Genomic DNA, 18439 nt, shown 5'->3' on the forward strand with positions numbered 1-18439 from the left:
TTGTGGTTTATTTATTTATTTTAGAATTGTATTTAACTTCACCTATACTTTTGAATGTGGCAAAAAAAAAAAATTATTAGCAATTAAGTCATAATCATAACATTATAGGTGGAGACATCTGATGGACAAAAACAAATTCAAAACAAAAAAAAAGTCTTTCAAGTTCATTGAGTCTCATTTATTGGGCTGGATAAGAATGGATTTATTCATCAATCATTTGTATGAGCATTTACACAAAAGAAATTTGGTATTCATGAAAATCCTAAAACATAAAAATCCTATTTGTGCTCCTGAGTGTGTGTAAATTTATGCATAAGAAGACTAATGTAAACCTCAGTGGATCTACTTTAAATCTTATCATTTGCATAGATTACTGCACTTTCATACACACTGTGTAGTTCAAATAGCATGTACTTCAATGACACATAAATTTAATGAAAATTTGGCGGATTTTTTTTATTTTTATATTTATATAAATCATTTTATATTAATCGCATTAGTTTAGAAAATATCAAATATTGAAAAAATTAAAGAAAGCAAGTCAGTATAAATCCATAATTTTACAGAAATAAGTCCAGTCATTCAATTATGAAGACGATTCTGTTTGCCACTGTATCTTTTAATGCTGTGCAACACTTTATTAGAGCCTGCACTAAATGACAGATAAGTGACTGATCTGGTATGTCTCAAGATGCACTGCACAGTATAACATCAGGCTTCCTATGGCACATATGCAATATGGCCAAAAGTATGTGGACACCTAAATATCACAACCTTATGTGGTTCTTCCCCAAACTATTGCCACACACAATTGTATAGAAAGTCTTTGCATGGTGTAGCATTACCATTTCAGCTTCACTGGAAATAAGAGGCCCAAACCTTTTCCAGCATGACAGAGCGAGAGCCATGAAGACACGGTGTGACAAGGTTGGAGTGGAAGAACTCGAGTGTCCTGCACAGAGCCCTGACCTCAACCCCACTGAACACCTTTGGGATGACTTGAAACACTGACTGCACCCCCAGATCTCCTCATTCAACATCAGTGCCTACCTCACTAATGCTCTTGTGGCTGAATCTTTGAATATAAAAAATAGCAGTGTTTGTGTGGGGGGAAAAAAGTAGCTTTCCTTGTGGGAACCAGACTGTGTCCCCAAAAGGACCCTTAACTTTCAGGATTCAATTAACTGCAAATGCCTCTGCACCTGTTAACATAATAATATGTAGATAAACCAATAGAGACACTGTCAAAACAAACTTTAAAATGGAGTATTTTGATTAGGTTTTGAGTTTGCACGATGGAGATGGTATTCCTCTGTCATTTTGTCATTTAGTAATGAACAACATTTCACGCTTTTTAACTGTTCAGTATTTACATTTAATGTTATGGAACGTTCACGTGACAACTGGAAATAACTACTGTGTCAGGAAACTTACTGCCTGTTAAAAAGTGTCGACACTCCTTCCACGAATGTTAAACAACAGAAAACTTCACCATATCAACGATGCATTTATTATTAGGCTTAGATTATGTGGCACATCCAACATACAAGTCCCTGTGAATGAGCTGTTATAAGAACTATAACGTATTATAATGAACGCATTAATACAAACCCATAATTTACGTTACAGTCATAATTATGCTCAAGTATTTGACTACATAATTACAGTCAAGTATTTAATTATTATTTGGGTGTCCAGCTTTTACATATAGGCTCTGTCAAGTCCTGGGCTCTTTGACGATTGTCATGGCAATGCCCTGTGTCGGAATCCATCTTCTCCTGAGAAGGGCGGGACAAAACAGTGAGAACCCATTTAGTGTTTTGCCATGAACTGGCTACTCATCAGAAATATCTTCATTGCGCTCTGTCTCATCTACATGTGTTGAGAAGGAAGGATGAGTGTGAGGGAGGAGGAGACATCCAAACTGGAAAGGTCAGTGGATTCAAGGAGTCCATAACTCAAAGGTGGCAAGCCACTGATGATTATGCGTATATAGTAGTGTCCATAAAAAACAGACCAGGAGACTTTTCCTAAGATGTACATTTAGACCAAGACACAGTATAGAAAAATAGATAGAAACTTTATCTTATATACAGTATACTGGCATAAATATGGCTGAAGTGTTACATCGTCAAGAACATATTAGCAGGTTAAATTTACACTACCATTACCATACCTCTAACTTACAAAGAATGTCAATTCCATCTCCATTTTATATTTTACACTGAATGGGACATAAAGAGTAGACATGAAATTAGGTTTTTAAATGTATAGTGTATCTAAAGTCTACACACACCAGTTAAAATGGCAGGTTTTTGTGATGTAAAAAAAGAAAAAAAAGAAAAGAAAGAAACCAACATAAATCATGTCAGGACCTTATCTATCATTATTGTAAAATTTGAACATACTAATTAGATTAAAGTACAAAATGAAAAATATGAAAATGTACAATAACCTGGTTGCATATGTGTGCACACACTTATATAATTGGGAATGTGGCAGTGTTCAGAATCAACCAATCACATTCATACAGACATGTCCATACAGACTTCATATAAGTCAATAATGAACTTTTTCACACTATCTGTTGTTACCCAGATGAGGATGGGTTCCCTTCTGAGTCGGGTTCCTCTCAAGTTTTCTTCCTCTTAAAACATCTTAGGGAGTTTTTCCTCGCCACCGTCGCCACTCAGTGGCTTGCTCAGTTGGGATAAATTCACACCTTTAATATCTGTATACCATGTTGTTATTTCTGTAAAGCTGCTTTGAGACAATGTCTATTGTAAAAAGCGCTATACAAATAAAATTGAATTGAATTGAATTCAAACTCATGTTAAACACTAACTAATATACACCTGCCATCAATTAAAGTGACTGATTAACCCCCAAATTAAGTAAAGCTGTTCCTAATAGGATTTTCCTGACATCATCTTGGTAACATCAAACTAGATATACCATGGGCCACAAAGAGCTTACAAAGCAGGTACGGGATCTCACTGTTGAAAAACATCGATCAGCAGAGGGTTCCAAAAAAATTTCCAAGGCATTGAATACACCATGGAACACTGTAAAGACAATAATTAACAAGTGGAGAAAATATGGCACGACAGTGACACTACTGAGAACAGGATGTCCCTCTAAATTTGATGAGAAGAGACTGACAGCAACATGAAAATCGTTTCAGTGATTTCCGGCAAGTAACGGTTGCTCCCTACATGTGGCAAAAATCTGCCTAATTCTTCATATCTCTGGGCTGTGGGGTAAGGTGGCAAGACAGAAGCCTTTTTTAACAACAAAAAAAAAAAACAATAATCCAATTTGTTATGGTCTGTTGAAACCAAAGTTTTTTTTTTTTGTCCATGATTACAAAAGATATGTTTGGCACACACAAAAAAACACGGCACATCACCAAAAGTACACCATCCCCACGGTGAAGCACGTTGGTGGCAGCATCATACTTTGGGGCTGTTTTTCTTCAGCTGGAACTGGGGCTTTAAGCAGGGTGGAGGAAATAATGAATACCTCCAAATGCCAGTCGATTTTGGCACAAATCCTTAAGTCTTCCGCTAAAAATCTGAAGATGAAGGGGAATGTAACCTTTCAGCATGACAGCAACCCAAAGCCAACCACAAAATCGACAAAGGCATGTGATAAAATCTAAAGGGGCTTTAAATACGTATTAGTTAAAGTGGGTGCACACTTATGCAACCAGGTTACTGTACATTTTATTAATTTTTTCCCCCTACAATGATTCTTAATTTTTTCGCTTTAATTATTAGGTTACAATTTTACAACACAGGTAGAAAAAGGTCTGACATGATTTAGCTTGGTTTCATTTTTTACATCACAAACACCTACCATTTTAACAGAGGTATGAAGACCTTTTATATCCACTGTGTATGAACAATAACTAGATTCTTGATAGTGCAAAGCATTAAACTGATGAAACCAGGGAATTTTTTTTAATGCCAATTGTAATCCAAAGAATTTTGCTATTTTTTTTGTTGTATTTTTTTTTTTTATAAAAGAAAAGTTGGGTCAGGAAGTTTTTACTTTTTGGAAAAAATGTGGCCATGTTTCTTGGCCTGCCCTCCCTCATTCTCACACTGAGACAAGCCAGACACTGCAGGATAATCACAGTCTAATAGGAGAGAATATTGAAAGCAGCAGCTCAACAACTGGATCTGCTTTCCTATCCCTCTCTCCTTCTTCTCTTCCAAAATGTTAGCACATGGCTGCATGAGATATAGATAATTTTATGACATGGTTTTGATAATCAACCGTTATAAAAACAAGAAACATGTTGCCTAGCAATCATTTGCTTTAGAGGTTTCTTGAAAGCAGAGGGAACCTGCATCTTTTAAAAGGTTGCAAAAATTGTGAAGCATCCAGTGGCAACACGAAAATGTAGCAGGAAAATACAGTCGTCGCAGCTGTTTTCACAACTCACACCTTTACTGGCAGGCACAACAAAAATTGAGAGATAAAACCCAGCCAAAACAGACTCACATTGAAAAGCCCATCATTCCAGAAACACACAGAGAGAAGCTGGCACACGTGGAAACACACCTGGTGGCTTTATTGGCAGGCTTTGTTGTTGTTCCTGTTGTTATTTTTTTTTTTCCCCCACATTATGAAGTTGTAAGGTTGTTACCTCTCAGGTGTCCTATTTGCCATGCATGGATGTTGGATGCTGAAAGAAATACATGTCCACATACCAGCCCCTTTCTAATGATTCCCCGCACCTGCACATCTGCTGCTGTTTTAATTAATACTCGAAGGATGTTCGTTGGGACTAATCAAAAGCATTGTCACTACGCTAAAACGAAAGTCAATTCTTTTCATGATTGAGATAGGGAGTTTGTTACAAAGGCATTACTTCACCCCTTGTTCCACTAAACAATGTAAACGATCAGTGTAAGGGGAAATGCAGAACATGGGTAGGGTTTTTTTTCTCTCCCTGAAATATTGATACTGTGGTCTTTTTATAAGGCCACAATTAATACACACTGAGGAGCTTAGTGTGATTTCAATGCTGGCCTGAGCTTTGCTGCGTTTCTTTTTCATATTTGGCTCCTTGCCGAGCTGTGCTGCAACGCCCTTGCTGATTTATGGGCGACGGCTGACCTCTGAGACCGTAACACAGTGATGGGTGACTGGCTCTCAACGGTAAGCTACTGGCACTTGACAAAGTGCCGGGAGCAGAATGAATTTACTTCTCTTTTCCTCAATCATCAACAGGCATGGCGGCTTGCTGCCCTGACCTCCGTCTCATCCTGACTGCTATAACAAGATCTCGGGCAGGAGAGCGAGACACTGGGAGGGAGAGGGAGAGAGAGAGAGAGGGAGACAGAGAGAGAGAAGGGGGGGGGGGGGGGGGGGTGCTTGAAAAATTTACTGTCACATCTACTTTCCAATGAGCTCCAGTGAGCACTTCTTTCACCTTCAGGTTGCTTTGGTAGTCCAGGGTGATGGAGAAAATCCATGGAATGAGAGAGAGAGACAGACAGAGATGGGACTGGGTCAGTAGGGACACAATGGGTTGGACAAACCTTTATAAGGAGCCCATTTTCCATAGCGTATAACCATAGGCACTCCTTGTATGCCTTTTGAAGTCTGTTTGCCTTCATCACCAGGATAACACCTTAAAGCCAGTTCAATTTAATAACCAATAAATCTCCATGAGCAATGAAATTTTACTTCCATTGCTGATGGTGGCCACCAATCACGAAATCTGTGTGTATGAGTGTTTTGAAGTGATTATTAAATAGACATCTTAAACCACAACAAATATGTACTAACTGGCATAGTTCTTTTTCTTTTTTTTTTTCATTTAATTGATGTACACTTCGAATTTAATGCAGCAATCCATGTGGTTTTATGGTTGTTACAATAGCATGGGGTGGGGTTGTAAATTCGGATGGTACAAATGCATAATTTTCTAAAGTAGGGTTTTAAATTATCCCACAGTGTAAATGTTGGCCCACTGCCGCAGATAAGAGATGGCGGGTTATAATTGAAAATAAAAAAGCCATTTAAAAGACATTCAATAAGCCAGTGGGAAATTGATCAGGCTATAAAAGCTGTCCTCTCAGGAATGGGCGATGAGTACAGAGGCTGAGCAGGAGGCAGCATCCTGATTTTGACACAGCAGTCCGGCAGCCTTTACTATCTGCACTCCATACAAACTACATGCTACCAATCAAAAGAACACTCTCCATTAGGAATAAAAATGAAAATACATTTAAATATGCATTTCCATCAAATCCCATTCTACACCATTAGCACAGGATCAATCCAAAGTTCGTTATGAAAATGGATTCTCTGGGGTGTTTTTTTATTTATTTATTTACATTTTTAAAAACATGAAGGAAACCATGAGGGGGAAAAAAGGGAAGTAAAAAAAAATATTACGCCACTGCTTCTTTAACTTTCAATTCTCCTAAGCATCCCTGCTTCACAGCCTCTGGCTATTGCCTTTCTCAATCTGACCCTTGGGACGCAGGAGTTATGGGCCCTGTCGATTGAAGAGAAAGGGATGTTATTCCCCTGTCACCCCTCAGCCGATCCTCCGCCAGCACCTGCGCTGATCTATGGCCGCCATGTTGGGTGACAAGTGTCTCGATGCGTCATTGGTTTTAGCCCACAACCCCCACCCTCAAAACTTGGACCACCTTCTTCAACCTGCCAGACCCCCTCATCAACCATTCATAATTCCTCCATCGCAGCACTGAGCCACGGCGAGGCTGGAATGTAACACACTGTTTTAGATGAGGTCACATCTCAAGGTGCAGGAGCCACGGACTGAAAACTCTGATTTGGCATTGGGACTGGCACTGAGCCAAGGCAGTTCTGATCAGTTCGCACTCAAGTGTCCATCATCGGACAGTTAATAACTTCAGTTTGATACAATAGATTTTACTTTACAATAGAAACTATAATGAATTCAGAAATTACATACTCAAGCTCCTGTTAACACAATCAGCACTTTATAATATACAGTTATAGACGGGAAATTATTTATAATCGCACTATCCGGTGTCACCCAGATGAGGATGGCTTCCATTTTGAGTCTGGTTCCTCTCAAAGTTTTTTCCTCATGTCATCTCTGGGATTTTTTCCTTGTCACCATCGCCTCTGGCTTGCTCATTAGGGATAAATTTATACTTTTAAAATGTATACCTGGATTCCTGCAAAGCTGCGTGTCACTTTGTGACAGTGTCCATTGTTAAATGCGCTATACAAATAAAATTGAATTGAATTTACCTATAGTGTGTTCTCACTGGAAATACCAGATGCAACTAAACCCCAAACCTAAAGTAATGTATACTGTATAATGCTAAAGGTGTCCAGCAGTATAATTTTCCCCAGTTAATTTTGTCTTGACCAATTCCCATCCACCAGCCAGCTGTCCCATTCCATACGTCAGCTACCAACAGGGTAGAATGAAGGCTAACATGCTTCCTCAGAGAAGCAAGCCAACCGCATCTTTTCAAACTGCTGCTCATGCTGCATCACAGGGAAGAGTAACATACTCAGAGGACAGCACTATAGACACCTATGATTGGCTAGTGCCCTCTTACAGACACCTACCCTTGGCTAGTGTCATTGTTATTGACAGAGGAAGGGGAATTTTGCCCTCTTGGTCTCGTAGCCATGGATGGCCGCCGCGTTGCCAGGATTCAAACGAACGCTTCAAAAACAGTCCACCTTAAGCATAACCTTAGCAACTTTCAAGTCCAAATTTCGAAATAGGTGCCTCAGATTGTTAACAATTCCCAAAGCAACTCGCTGTTAGACATGCTCTTTGCCTCTGCCTGGGCAGATTTCACTAAAGGCTGAATCTTGAGAACATTTCATCTCAAATATAAATACACATGAGCACATGAGAAGGGAGTACGGTCTTTTCAGGCTGACATCTGTCAACAATTAAGGAGAAGGCTGGTGAGATAGAGGATAGCCACCGCCTACCAAAAACCCAAGATGAGAAGACAGCTTGGACACATCATGAACCTGCCATTCGTCTCTTCGCAGTCAGCCTAAGGGTGTGACAGAACATACCAGCCTACTCTGATGTACAACAAATCCACAGGCCACCAAAAAAAGCAACTGTAATGGTTGAGATGCCAGGTGGCAGTGTTGTACCCTTTAGTGGCGGCAAACTTGCTACTGGCAATCTAACTGAATAAATAGACTATTTCATAAATAAATAAATGCCTCTAACGGATGGGGAACTACACAGAGCTGCCATCCATCACGGATCCTATTATCACACATGGTGGGGTCATATATAAAGCAGAGAACCAGAAGCAGAAACAAATATTCTTACATTATGAAGTTCAAGAGGAAATGATCCTGGACTTGAAATTTGAAATTCATAAAACTTGTGAATTCTTGTGAGACTCTTTTATCAACAATTTTTAAGAACTAGTTTTCATAGTAGTGTTAGAGGTTTTTTGTTTCTAGGAGAATTTGTGAAATACAGAAAGAACATCACCAGGGTGAGCGAGGAATAGGACAGGAATGTAAACAACAGCTCGAGTGACAGCACACTGTGCTTGCTGTTTATTTTGGTATTTACAAGAATAAGCTCCAATCAAATACTCAGATACTGCATTCGCCAGCTACTCACACTTTATTTGGAACCACTTTTTTTTCCAGCTGCTTTAAAACCTTTCTATATCCAACTGCCAAGCTCAGCCTTTATACACTTAGAAACAGTTAAGGATAAACATAGATTGCTTACATTTATGTGACAAGGCACATTTTATTCGTTGTAGAATGTGCATATCGCACATGGTTTCATTATTTTTTTAATGTCGTTATTACTATATATGTATAACGTTATTAATAATGTTCATATTATGACTATTTCCTTTTATTCTATACCATTATAAATTCCTAGTAAACAACATAAACACTCAGATAATCACAGAACCAAGACACTCTGGAGTACATTTGCATTATTTGTGGATAAGTGAATTCATGAACCTACCTGAAAGATTCAAAATACAGAGGTCTCAGAACATCAGGATTCAAGATAAAAATAATGCACAATGCAAAATAATGCAATAATAAGCATAATGTTAAGTGCATTATTTTTTATCTTGAATGAACATTAAGTAAGCCTCAAATTTTGGACCCTGCTGAGGAACATACGGCTTCATCTACTGATTCCAACACCTATTCCTTTCTCCTCGCTTAAATAAATATTTAAAAATGAAGTGTTGTCATGCCATATTATTGTGTTTGAGATATTTAAGCTATAATTCTGATTCAATTTTAACATAGTATTCTCCATTATTGAGGGCTCTTACTATACAACAAGAACAATCATGATAAAAACAAAAACATTAATATAATCATATAGATGAAGTAATACTAATAAATTACATCACTACAAATAATAAATGTAACTAATTATTCAACAAAAATAAACAAATAGTAATAGTAAACAAATAATAATAATTATTATTATTATCATCATTCATTTAATAATAATAATAACAATAATAATAACAGCAATATTAACAATTACAATAATAATTATTTAGCGTTATTATTATTATTATTATTATTATTATTATTATTATTATTATTATTATTATTAAAGCTGTTACATTTAATATCTAATTTGTCCTATAGGTTGGGCAGTTTGTAGTTTTTGTAATTTTTGCGCTTGTTGTTATCATAACCAAAATAAACAAAAATCCATATCTCAAGTAAGCATCACAGCTGACTCTACAAAGATTTTTTATTTTTTTAGTGCTTGAAAACCACAACAATCCCTTTTACAGGACTTTTAAAAGTGATTTTGTTAAAGAGGCCACATCTATTCAAAATGAGAACAGAAGTAAGAGTACTGCCAAACACAGTGCAAGGCCTGCTATACTAGAGTGATAACCTCTAAAAAAGTGTCTCTTTTTATTCATTCTTCTTCAGTGTTGTACCCAAACTTGTTGCTGTTCACAACTCAACAGCCACTTGTCCTTTCCATCATTCCTTGTGATGTCTCTGACACACAATGATATCTCTAAGAGTTGGTGGGTGCTCAGCCAATAGAAATCGTTTGAAGGTATGAAGCAATTAAAACAAAACAAAACAAAACAACAAAAAAAAACATTCTTAAATGGTTTGTCTTTCTTCTGCATGCTTTCACAAAGAAATACTTGACCCTGGTAACATAAGAGAAACTACATATGGATGCTACATGTGCCATGGGACGCAATATAGATACAGCCTTACATGTATGCAGGACCTCTCCCTGTATGTTTTACAATTTATCCTTTCCTTTTTACATTATCTTCACACGCCCCAGCGTGAGATGGAAGCATTAGAGAAATCATCCCATATTAAAAATAGCTAATCAGTCATGGACCACACTGCATTAGATTTATTATAAACATTATTTTAAACATTTATTATAAAATTTCAACACCCAGATCAGATGCACAATGCATGAAAAAGAAATAAAACTTATCTATTTCAGTGTATAATATGAATACATATTACTTTAACTGTCTGTCATGCTTGGTTGGGGACAGATACATGGCCAAAGTTTTCAATTATACAACATTGTGTTTCATAATGTTATAAAATGACATGACAATGGAATTATTACGAGATCAGTTTGTCTGAAGGACACTGATACTTTAACTGAACCGACTGAAACAGACTGAGCATTAATATTTCATTACAAAATGAATGCTTTAATTTAATGATGATTTAATATTACATAAATACATTATGTGGAACGTTTGAAATAAATGATTAATTAAACAATCTCAGAGCTGTAGCGTGCAAAGCTGAGGTGGCACTTGGCTTTAACGAAGCATCATTTTGGTAAAACGCCGTGTAAGCTATAAAGAGTAACGTATTTCATACAAATTAATGATGTTATTCTTCCCTATCAATGCCCCAGCTGTGAAAATCTCCCCCCTTCTCTTCTTTCTAGAAGAATCTAACTGGCATGCAGCCCCTTGCCAATTACTGTGATGCAACCCAATAATGTTGAGGTCAGAAAAGGCAAACGGAGCTCTGCAGTCTGCCGGGTCTGGAGAATGTTACAGTCTAAAACAGAGCTGTCATTCTGAAGTTCAAGCTCCCCACCACTCACTATTCTTTCCTCAACTTATAATGCAGCACAGATTGCTCTGCTTTACATATCCACTTTCACAACCACACACACACACACACACACACACACACACACACATGGGCAAATGTATAGTTACTGAAAAAGCATTCCAAGCACTGGCATGGAAAGTCGACCGAGCTAAAGTCGGTTCAGTCACTTACTCCCAGTGCTGAAGCTCAGGCTGCCGCAATCACTGGACGTGGAGAGGCTTCCTGGCTGATTGGCACCAAAGTCATGCCGACCCAAAGTGCCCGGCACCGGGGAGCTGCCAGGCTGAGAGTTAGTTATGGAGCTGGACAGTCTGGAGCTGCCACAGATCTGGGAAGAAACAGAGATCGCATACCATTAGACCACGCCAAACAACCGAAAATGAAACATGTGAACAGTGAGAAATATCACTAATTGAAAACTGTTTTTTTTTTTTCTAACACTGTTTACCATTACCATATCCTTTATAACACCACTTGTGCATTTGTGAGGGGTAAAAATCCAAATACATAATTCTTTAGCATACATTTTATAAGCTTTGTTATACATGTTTTGTATATTCTTTAACATTTGCGCACACTTATAATACTCATCATACATGCATCGCATTTGATACACAATTCAATCACTTTTTGCCAAGAAAAGATATTTTTACACACCGTGACCAAAGCTTGGCTATACACGATCTCTTTTATGTTTTTTTCTTTTTTTTTTCTTTCATGAAATCATCAAGGCAATTGTCATCCGCCAAGTCCTCAGAACCCATGGCTTTTTCACACTGTTGAAAATGCACACATATGCAGCATATAACCTGGCTCGTTTCCATCCTGTATCGTGTCAAAACTTGAATTAGAATCAAAAAACTAATCTGCTTCCAATTCATATCTATATTTCAGGCCTGTCATGGACCCAGACCCTGCAAGTATTGAAAGAGGGGTCGTTTTTTATTTGGCCGGTACAACTGACAGCTTTATTCCTCCAAGCAATCTGCCACAGTGTGTACAAGTGTGAGGTCATTCAGGTCACGAGACAGTTGGAATTAAGCACGTTAATGCCAATGGTCAGGCCTGCTTCAAAATATTAGGAATGAAAAATAAAATATCATCGAAGAAGCTGAAGGGTCAGTAGGCTTTAAACTAAACGTTTACAGGTGATTTAACTGATTTGTGTCATCAGTGGTGCCATAACCAAGCATTTGGTCAACTCAGTATAAGTAGTGCAGCAATAAGTAGTGCACTCAATAGTAGTGCAATAAGTATTTTTTTTTTTTTTTAACATTCAAACCACAGCCATTAAACAAGGCCCCGTAATCACAATAAACTGGAAAGAACTGAGAAGACAGTCCATCTCCATACCTATGCTAGTGGCACTGGAGCATTCTGTACACAGTGCTCCTGTCCAATAAAGAGCAGCATATGTTCTCATGCTACTCTGGAGCACGTGCAATATCACAGTACTCTGCTTGATACAGAATGTGTCCCCACAGATTTATGAAGCAAAACAGCATTAGGCATTCGCAGCATACAGCTCCCATCCTGTGGACTTAGGAAATTGTTAAATTGCCCAGAGAGGGCAAAAGGGTCCCACTGCTAATACAGTGTGTTACGATATATATCAGCTGCTGCCTGGCACTGGCGTTTGGGGCACCAGACATTTTTTACTAGCCTCAGTCTTAATGGTGTCAGATCTGTCAAGTTGGGGTCAAAGGGAAGAGGGGGCTGGGCTGTATTCTAAAATCAATCTACCTTTAGAAATTGTCTCATTCGGCTCGCAATGACCAGGTGGCACGCCCAGACCAAGAGGGACAAACTGCCGGAGGCTATAAACCATGACTAGCCTGGAGAAGAGTTAATATGATCATTCATAAAGGGACAACTTGCCATGGTGGACTTAAAGGGGGAGTGTATTGTGTGTGTGTGTGTGTGTGTGTGTGTGTGTGTGTGTGTGTGTGTGTGTGTGTGTTTGTGAGGAGCACAGAGGTGAGGGGGACAGGGAGGAAGCGGCTATTAACTACTTTTAAACTGCAGGAGCTAAGTGATCTCCAACGAACAGCAGCACTGCATATAAATACTGAACTGACAGTTTAATATCAAGGGACAAGCTTGTGCAGGATTAGAAAACTTGTAACCCTGGGCTGCCGGCTGACATTCCTGGGATTGAGGTGGCCAGAGTGCAAAAAGAGGACGAGTGAGAAGAACTATAAAAATAAATAAATAAATAAATAAATAAATAAATAAAACTGACTGCCAAGATAAGCTATTTTATCAGAAAATCCCCGTCAGCTACACTGAAATAAAATGATAATGACGCTCTTTTATTGTAGAATTATAGAAATGCACTAAATTGCTCAGTTTCGTACTGATACTTATAAAACTGTATATAATCGGACTCGGGTAAACATAGAATCGGATGCATACACCACATTGTATACAGCTTACAGAAAAATTTCTGGCTTTTCTCCGTTCCTTGATCCTGTTGACTGTGCTGCGTATCTGTAAAAGAACAAAATGAAACATTTTCAATGGAAAAGACACCGACTGTATCAGTAAACAGCGAAAAAATCAAACCAAGGAGGGAAATATATGAAACCGAACAACGAGCAATTGCAGAAAAGTCATTGTGTATTATAGGATCGGAGCAGGCGGAAACGTTCCAGTTTGTCACGGGTAATGGGAGATGAAAGTGACACGCTGCGCTGCTAAAGTAAGGAGAGCGATCTGTCCCATCATCTGTCGCCTCAGAAATAAAGTGCTGCAGGAAAGAACCAGAAACGATTGCATTTGTTCAGTGAGGGGAAAGAGAGATGAATGGAACTGCACATGCAATGACTCTAGAAGCTTTTGGAAAGCACATTTTCCTAAGAGTGCATATGTTTAAACATAATGAATGTAATTTTTTGGGGTGTTGATATTTATTTTAATATGCTCATAGTGCTGACATTTTACTTAGAGAAATTTGGTATTTTCGAGCATGAAACAAAAATTATTGCTATATTTTATTTTTGCGATTGTGCAAAGTATTGAGTTTTACAGGTCAAATATAAATATAATCTACATACAAACTGCAGACCATTATAATGTAATACTTTATCAAGAACTTGTGCAAAATGTATTCTTTTGATCAGTCTATATTATCCTGATCCTGAAACTGAAATATGTAATATTCTGTTCAGATACCATTTGTTTATTTATGTATTTATTCATTTCTGTAATGTAATGTATTTTTAATAGTATCACTATTTGAACTGTTGATGACCAACAACCTGATGTTGACTCATGGTCTTGCATTACATTGTATCTATTATAAATATATAACATTTATAAATATATAAAATGTTGCCATATTAGTGAAGGCGGATTGAATCTTACTCTTAATATGCTATTTTAATTTCATACCTAATTAAATAAAAAAAGTTCCTGCCAGTGGATGTTTTGAACCCTACTATAACTGAGTTGCGTATTTCTCACTGTTATTAGACACATCTTGATTATTAAATCACTAATACATCGCTCAATATTCAAGACTTACTGTACATATACCCTTGGTTTTACACCACAAAATAAATCCACAGTTTACTTCCTGCCGGAGAGGCGGTACAACAAATAACACATGCAACAAATTTTCCCGAGTCACCGTGCCACAAGCCCTTGGCCCAACCCCTCATCCTAGCTGAATACGCATTATAGCTTATTAGAGCCTGTCGTCATCATAAATTATGCTGTCACTCTGATATACACTCACGGTTGTGCTTTGCATAGACACCATCGCCCATACTGACGCTTTCTCTATCATGGCCTCTCCAGTGAGTCATAAATTGAAATACCAAAGCCTTTTGTAGTCATACTGAATGAAATAAGGAAATCAGATCAATTCATTTCAAAGGAAAAAGAAAAAGGAAAAAAAAAAGAAAAAGTTATGTGGTTGTATTTCTCTCAAGTTTTATGAGGGGTAAAAAGAAAAAGAAAGCGTCCCTTTCAGCTGTTTTATGCCAAACGTATTCTCTAAGTAGTATCTAAATGAAGTTAGAGAGCAATAACATCTCTAACAAGCAACGCATTTATACTTCTACATCTAAATGACAAATAATAAGTTGGATAATACAGAACAACACATCAATAATGTTCAGATAGTGTCTAAATTGATTAAATGTAAAGTGTTACATTTATACACTGATTTAAGACGAACTTCAGCACAGAATCTCCTGTTTATATCTCCAATTTTGGAAATAACAGTCTGTGGACAGAGGACACATTTTTATGAACCATTAATCGTGCCTGCAGATTTTCCTGAATAAGTAGAGACAACAAATCTTTCATTTGGCCCATCGCTTCCACTATCTAATTCATTCTTTTTTAAAAAAAAAGAAAATTAAACTGTGTCGAGGTTAAGCTTCATTTGCTAGTGTTTTGTGGTTGTATTTTTTTACTGTACAAAGGGGGGAAAAAAGAGAGCAAAAAAGAATAATAAGTCAAAAGCAAGCAAGAGAAAAAGAAAAAAAAGGGAAAGATTGATATATTTTATATTTACAAAACCCTCTTTGAAAAACGCATAAAGCAAACACAGGTTGCTCACAAATTGTGAAGACCCCGGGGTCAAGGAAAGGCAGTATTTGGAAAATAGATTCAGAAGCACTAAAAAAGCCACTTAAGCAAGAATGTGCCGATGATTTATTCCACAATGCGTACAGAGAGTCCGCGGAGAGAGAGTCTGCTATGGCAAAGCAGGGCTCTGACTCAGGGCCACCTCCTCACCCTTTTATGGCGAGTGAAAAGGTATGAGTGAAGGAAGACAAAAGGTTGAAACGTTCAGCTTGTGTCAGAGTGGAGGTGGTGGAGGGTGCGAGTCTGTATGATGGAAGCCTGTGACCTTGCCCACACTTACTAGGCTATGCAAACGCTTTTTGCGCGACAGCCTCCCTCAATGTAAGAACTTTTTGTTCTTTGTTTTGTTTACTCAAACTGTTCTAGTAATATTCAGTAGGAAATCACTAATAGGAATTAGCGTTAAACCTAATTTTAATTATTTAAATAAATATGGTTTGGAACGAAAGTTTCCAGCAATCGTTCAGAATGCAAATTATAATCGCTGATACATATGTGCATACAAATCTATAACCAGACGCTATATCCTGTCCATTATGCTAATTTTTATTTACTTTATTCATGTTTTTGTTCGAATTTAGACAGGATGATTTACCAAACAAAAAAAAGTGTTTATCCAAAATAGCCCTCATCCATTAAATCGATCTTGTACCCTTACCCTTAAGTTTCCCTCTCAAAGAGCATCTAAATGTTAATAGCCATGTTCTATGACATTACCATGCGATCTACCTGCCGTCCTGCATATATTCATGTTCTCTATTTTCACCCTGAACTTCCAGAGAAGACACCCAGTCCTGGCAGGGACCTAATGTCACAATGTTAAATGGAGGGCTATGAGTTTAAAAACTTAAAGAGGCAGTGAAATATTGGCCAATGTGCTTGAGGAATGACTAGCTCTTTACTCTGCGTGTCAGTGGTTAATGGCAGACCTGGATGCATATAAGTTAACCCAAGCATGAAGGGCAGTGGGACGCCCATGTAGAAAAAAAAAAAAAGTAAAAATGGAAGAAAAAAAAAAAAAAAACATATCCCATTGGTGGGGGGCCATCAGAAACTTGTCATTTCTCTCACTCACTCAGTCAGCCTTGAGACACACTGCAGACTCACCTCCGTGTTGTACACGCCATATATCAGGAAGATAAAGAGACCCTGCAAAAAAAAAAAAAGGGAAACAGAAAGAACATAAAAAAAGAAAGAAGCTGTTAAGGCTATTTTCTTTATTATTATTATTATTATTATTATTATTATTATTTCATTAAAGAAGTACAAAATGCCACCTACTAACACTCAGCCATACATTACACAAATAAGTCTAATCTTTATCTTAGGAGCAGTTTTGAGGAAAAAAAAAATCATTTGTAAATACATAACCCAATCAAAAATCTTAACCCAGGGTCCCCTCTCGCACTTTCTCTACACATAGGAGCTCACATATTAGAACTTTAAGTGTCATGTTGAAGTGCCCAGTCTATAAGAGAATCACAGAAAGGAAGCACAGACAGGAGAGAAGACAGCACGCTAAGTACACACCAATCAGCAGAAAAGATAAATGTAAGAATAGGAAAACTACTTCAAGCCCACAAAAAAGCTAGATTATCCAATGCTGAGCGAAGCGTGATTAAGATACCCTTGGGTGGACAATGAGTGGCAGATATTGTGGTGAATTTGTAGCTATCTTTCTATCTATTATATTTCCAGCATCGTCCTTTATTGAAAGGTTAGGTTAGGTTCACAATTTACTTTTCTTCTCATACAATAAATACACTCCTGCTCTCCACTGAGGTCTAAAGGACACGACTGACAAAGTACAGTTCTGAGTAGGATCAGAAAAAATCGCGTTCAACCAATAAACATATACACTGAACGTACAAAATGAAGAGCAATATTTTGCTTACAACCCAAAAGGCTGCTCCACATTTATGACACCCAGCCATCAATCAACCAAGAGTTTGTAAAATCCAATTTGCCACAGCTAGAGATCAATGTATCACCATTGACAATTTGATGGAGGCCTGATCCAAATGTGAACTTCTGGGTGCCACTACGCGTCATTTTGCCAAAGTCATGGGTGAAGCCTTCCCAAGTTATCCTTACTATATTTCTGAGCTGTGTCAAGATGTAAACAATTCCTGGATTTTTTTAAGTGCTGAAAGTGATATATCCAACTTTTTAAAAATATTATTATTAGTATTATTATTATTATTATTATTATTATTATTATTATTATTATTATTGTTCTCATTATTTATAGCAACATGTTACAATAATGAATAATTATTCACTAATACCTGAATCAATACTTACTTAAATATGAGCTAATGAAGGCATGTACTAATCACAAACTAATGAAGAGTTAACCTTATCTACGACGCGAGTCTTATGAATTCATGCGTGAATAACAACCACCTTAAGTACATGTTAGTACATGTTTGTTAGTTAATGTATTAATTAACACATATGGGTAAACTAAGTCAAACCTGCTGTATAAGCAAGGATCTGAATTAAAGGTACAGCATTTCAAATTGTTAATATAATTTGCCATATGCAGCTACGTGCACAAACATCATTGGATGGTGCTTACTTTCAAAATTTACACCGATCATCCTCCGAACGTAGAAGGACGCATTAATAATAAACACCGATAATTTCATCTCAACCCGTTTTGCGCCATTCTCCATCCATTTCTCTTCAAATCCCGCTGTAGTACTAGTAT

The 18439-nt window shown here is 37.5% G+C and overlaps 1 protein-coding gene across 1 annotated transcript in view; it reads right to left on the bottom strand.

Moving 5' to 3' along the window:
• Positions 1–18439, bottom strand: part of LOC108270555 (adhesion G-protein coupled receptor D2) — a 68535-nt gene that overhangs the window by 15372 nt on the left and 34724 nt on the right. The window contains exons 21-23 of the mRNA XM_017477380.3: positions 16834–16875; positions 13564–13617; positions 11299–11455 (exon numbers count right to left, since the gene is read on the bottom strand). Of these exons, the coding sequence (XP_017332869.1) occupies positions 11299–11455; positions 13564–13617; positions 16834–16875 (253 nt within the window). The remainder of the gene's footprint in view (positions 1–11298; positions 11456–13563; positions 13618–16833; positions 16876–18439) is intronic.

This window comes from Ictalurus punctatus, chromosome 10, assembly GCF_001660625.3.
Source record: "Ictalurus punctatus breed USDA103 chromosome 10, Coco_2.0, whole genome shotgun sequence".
Lineage (NCBI taxonomy): Eukaryota > Metazoa > Chordata > Actinopteri > Siluriformes > Ictaluridae > Ictalurus > Ictalurus punctatus.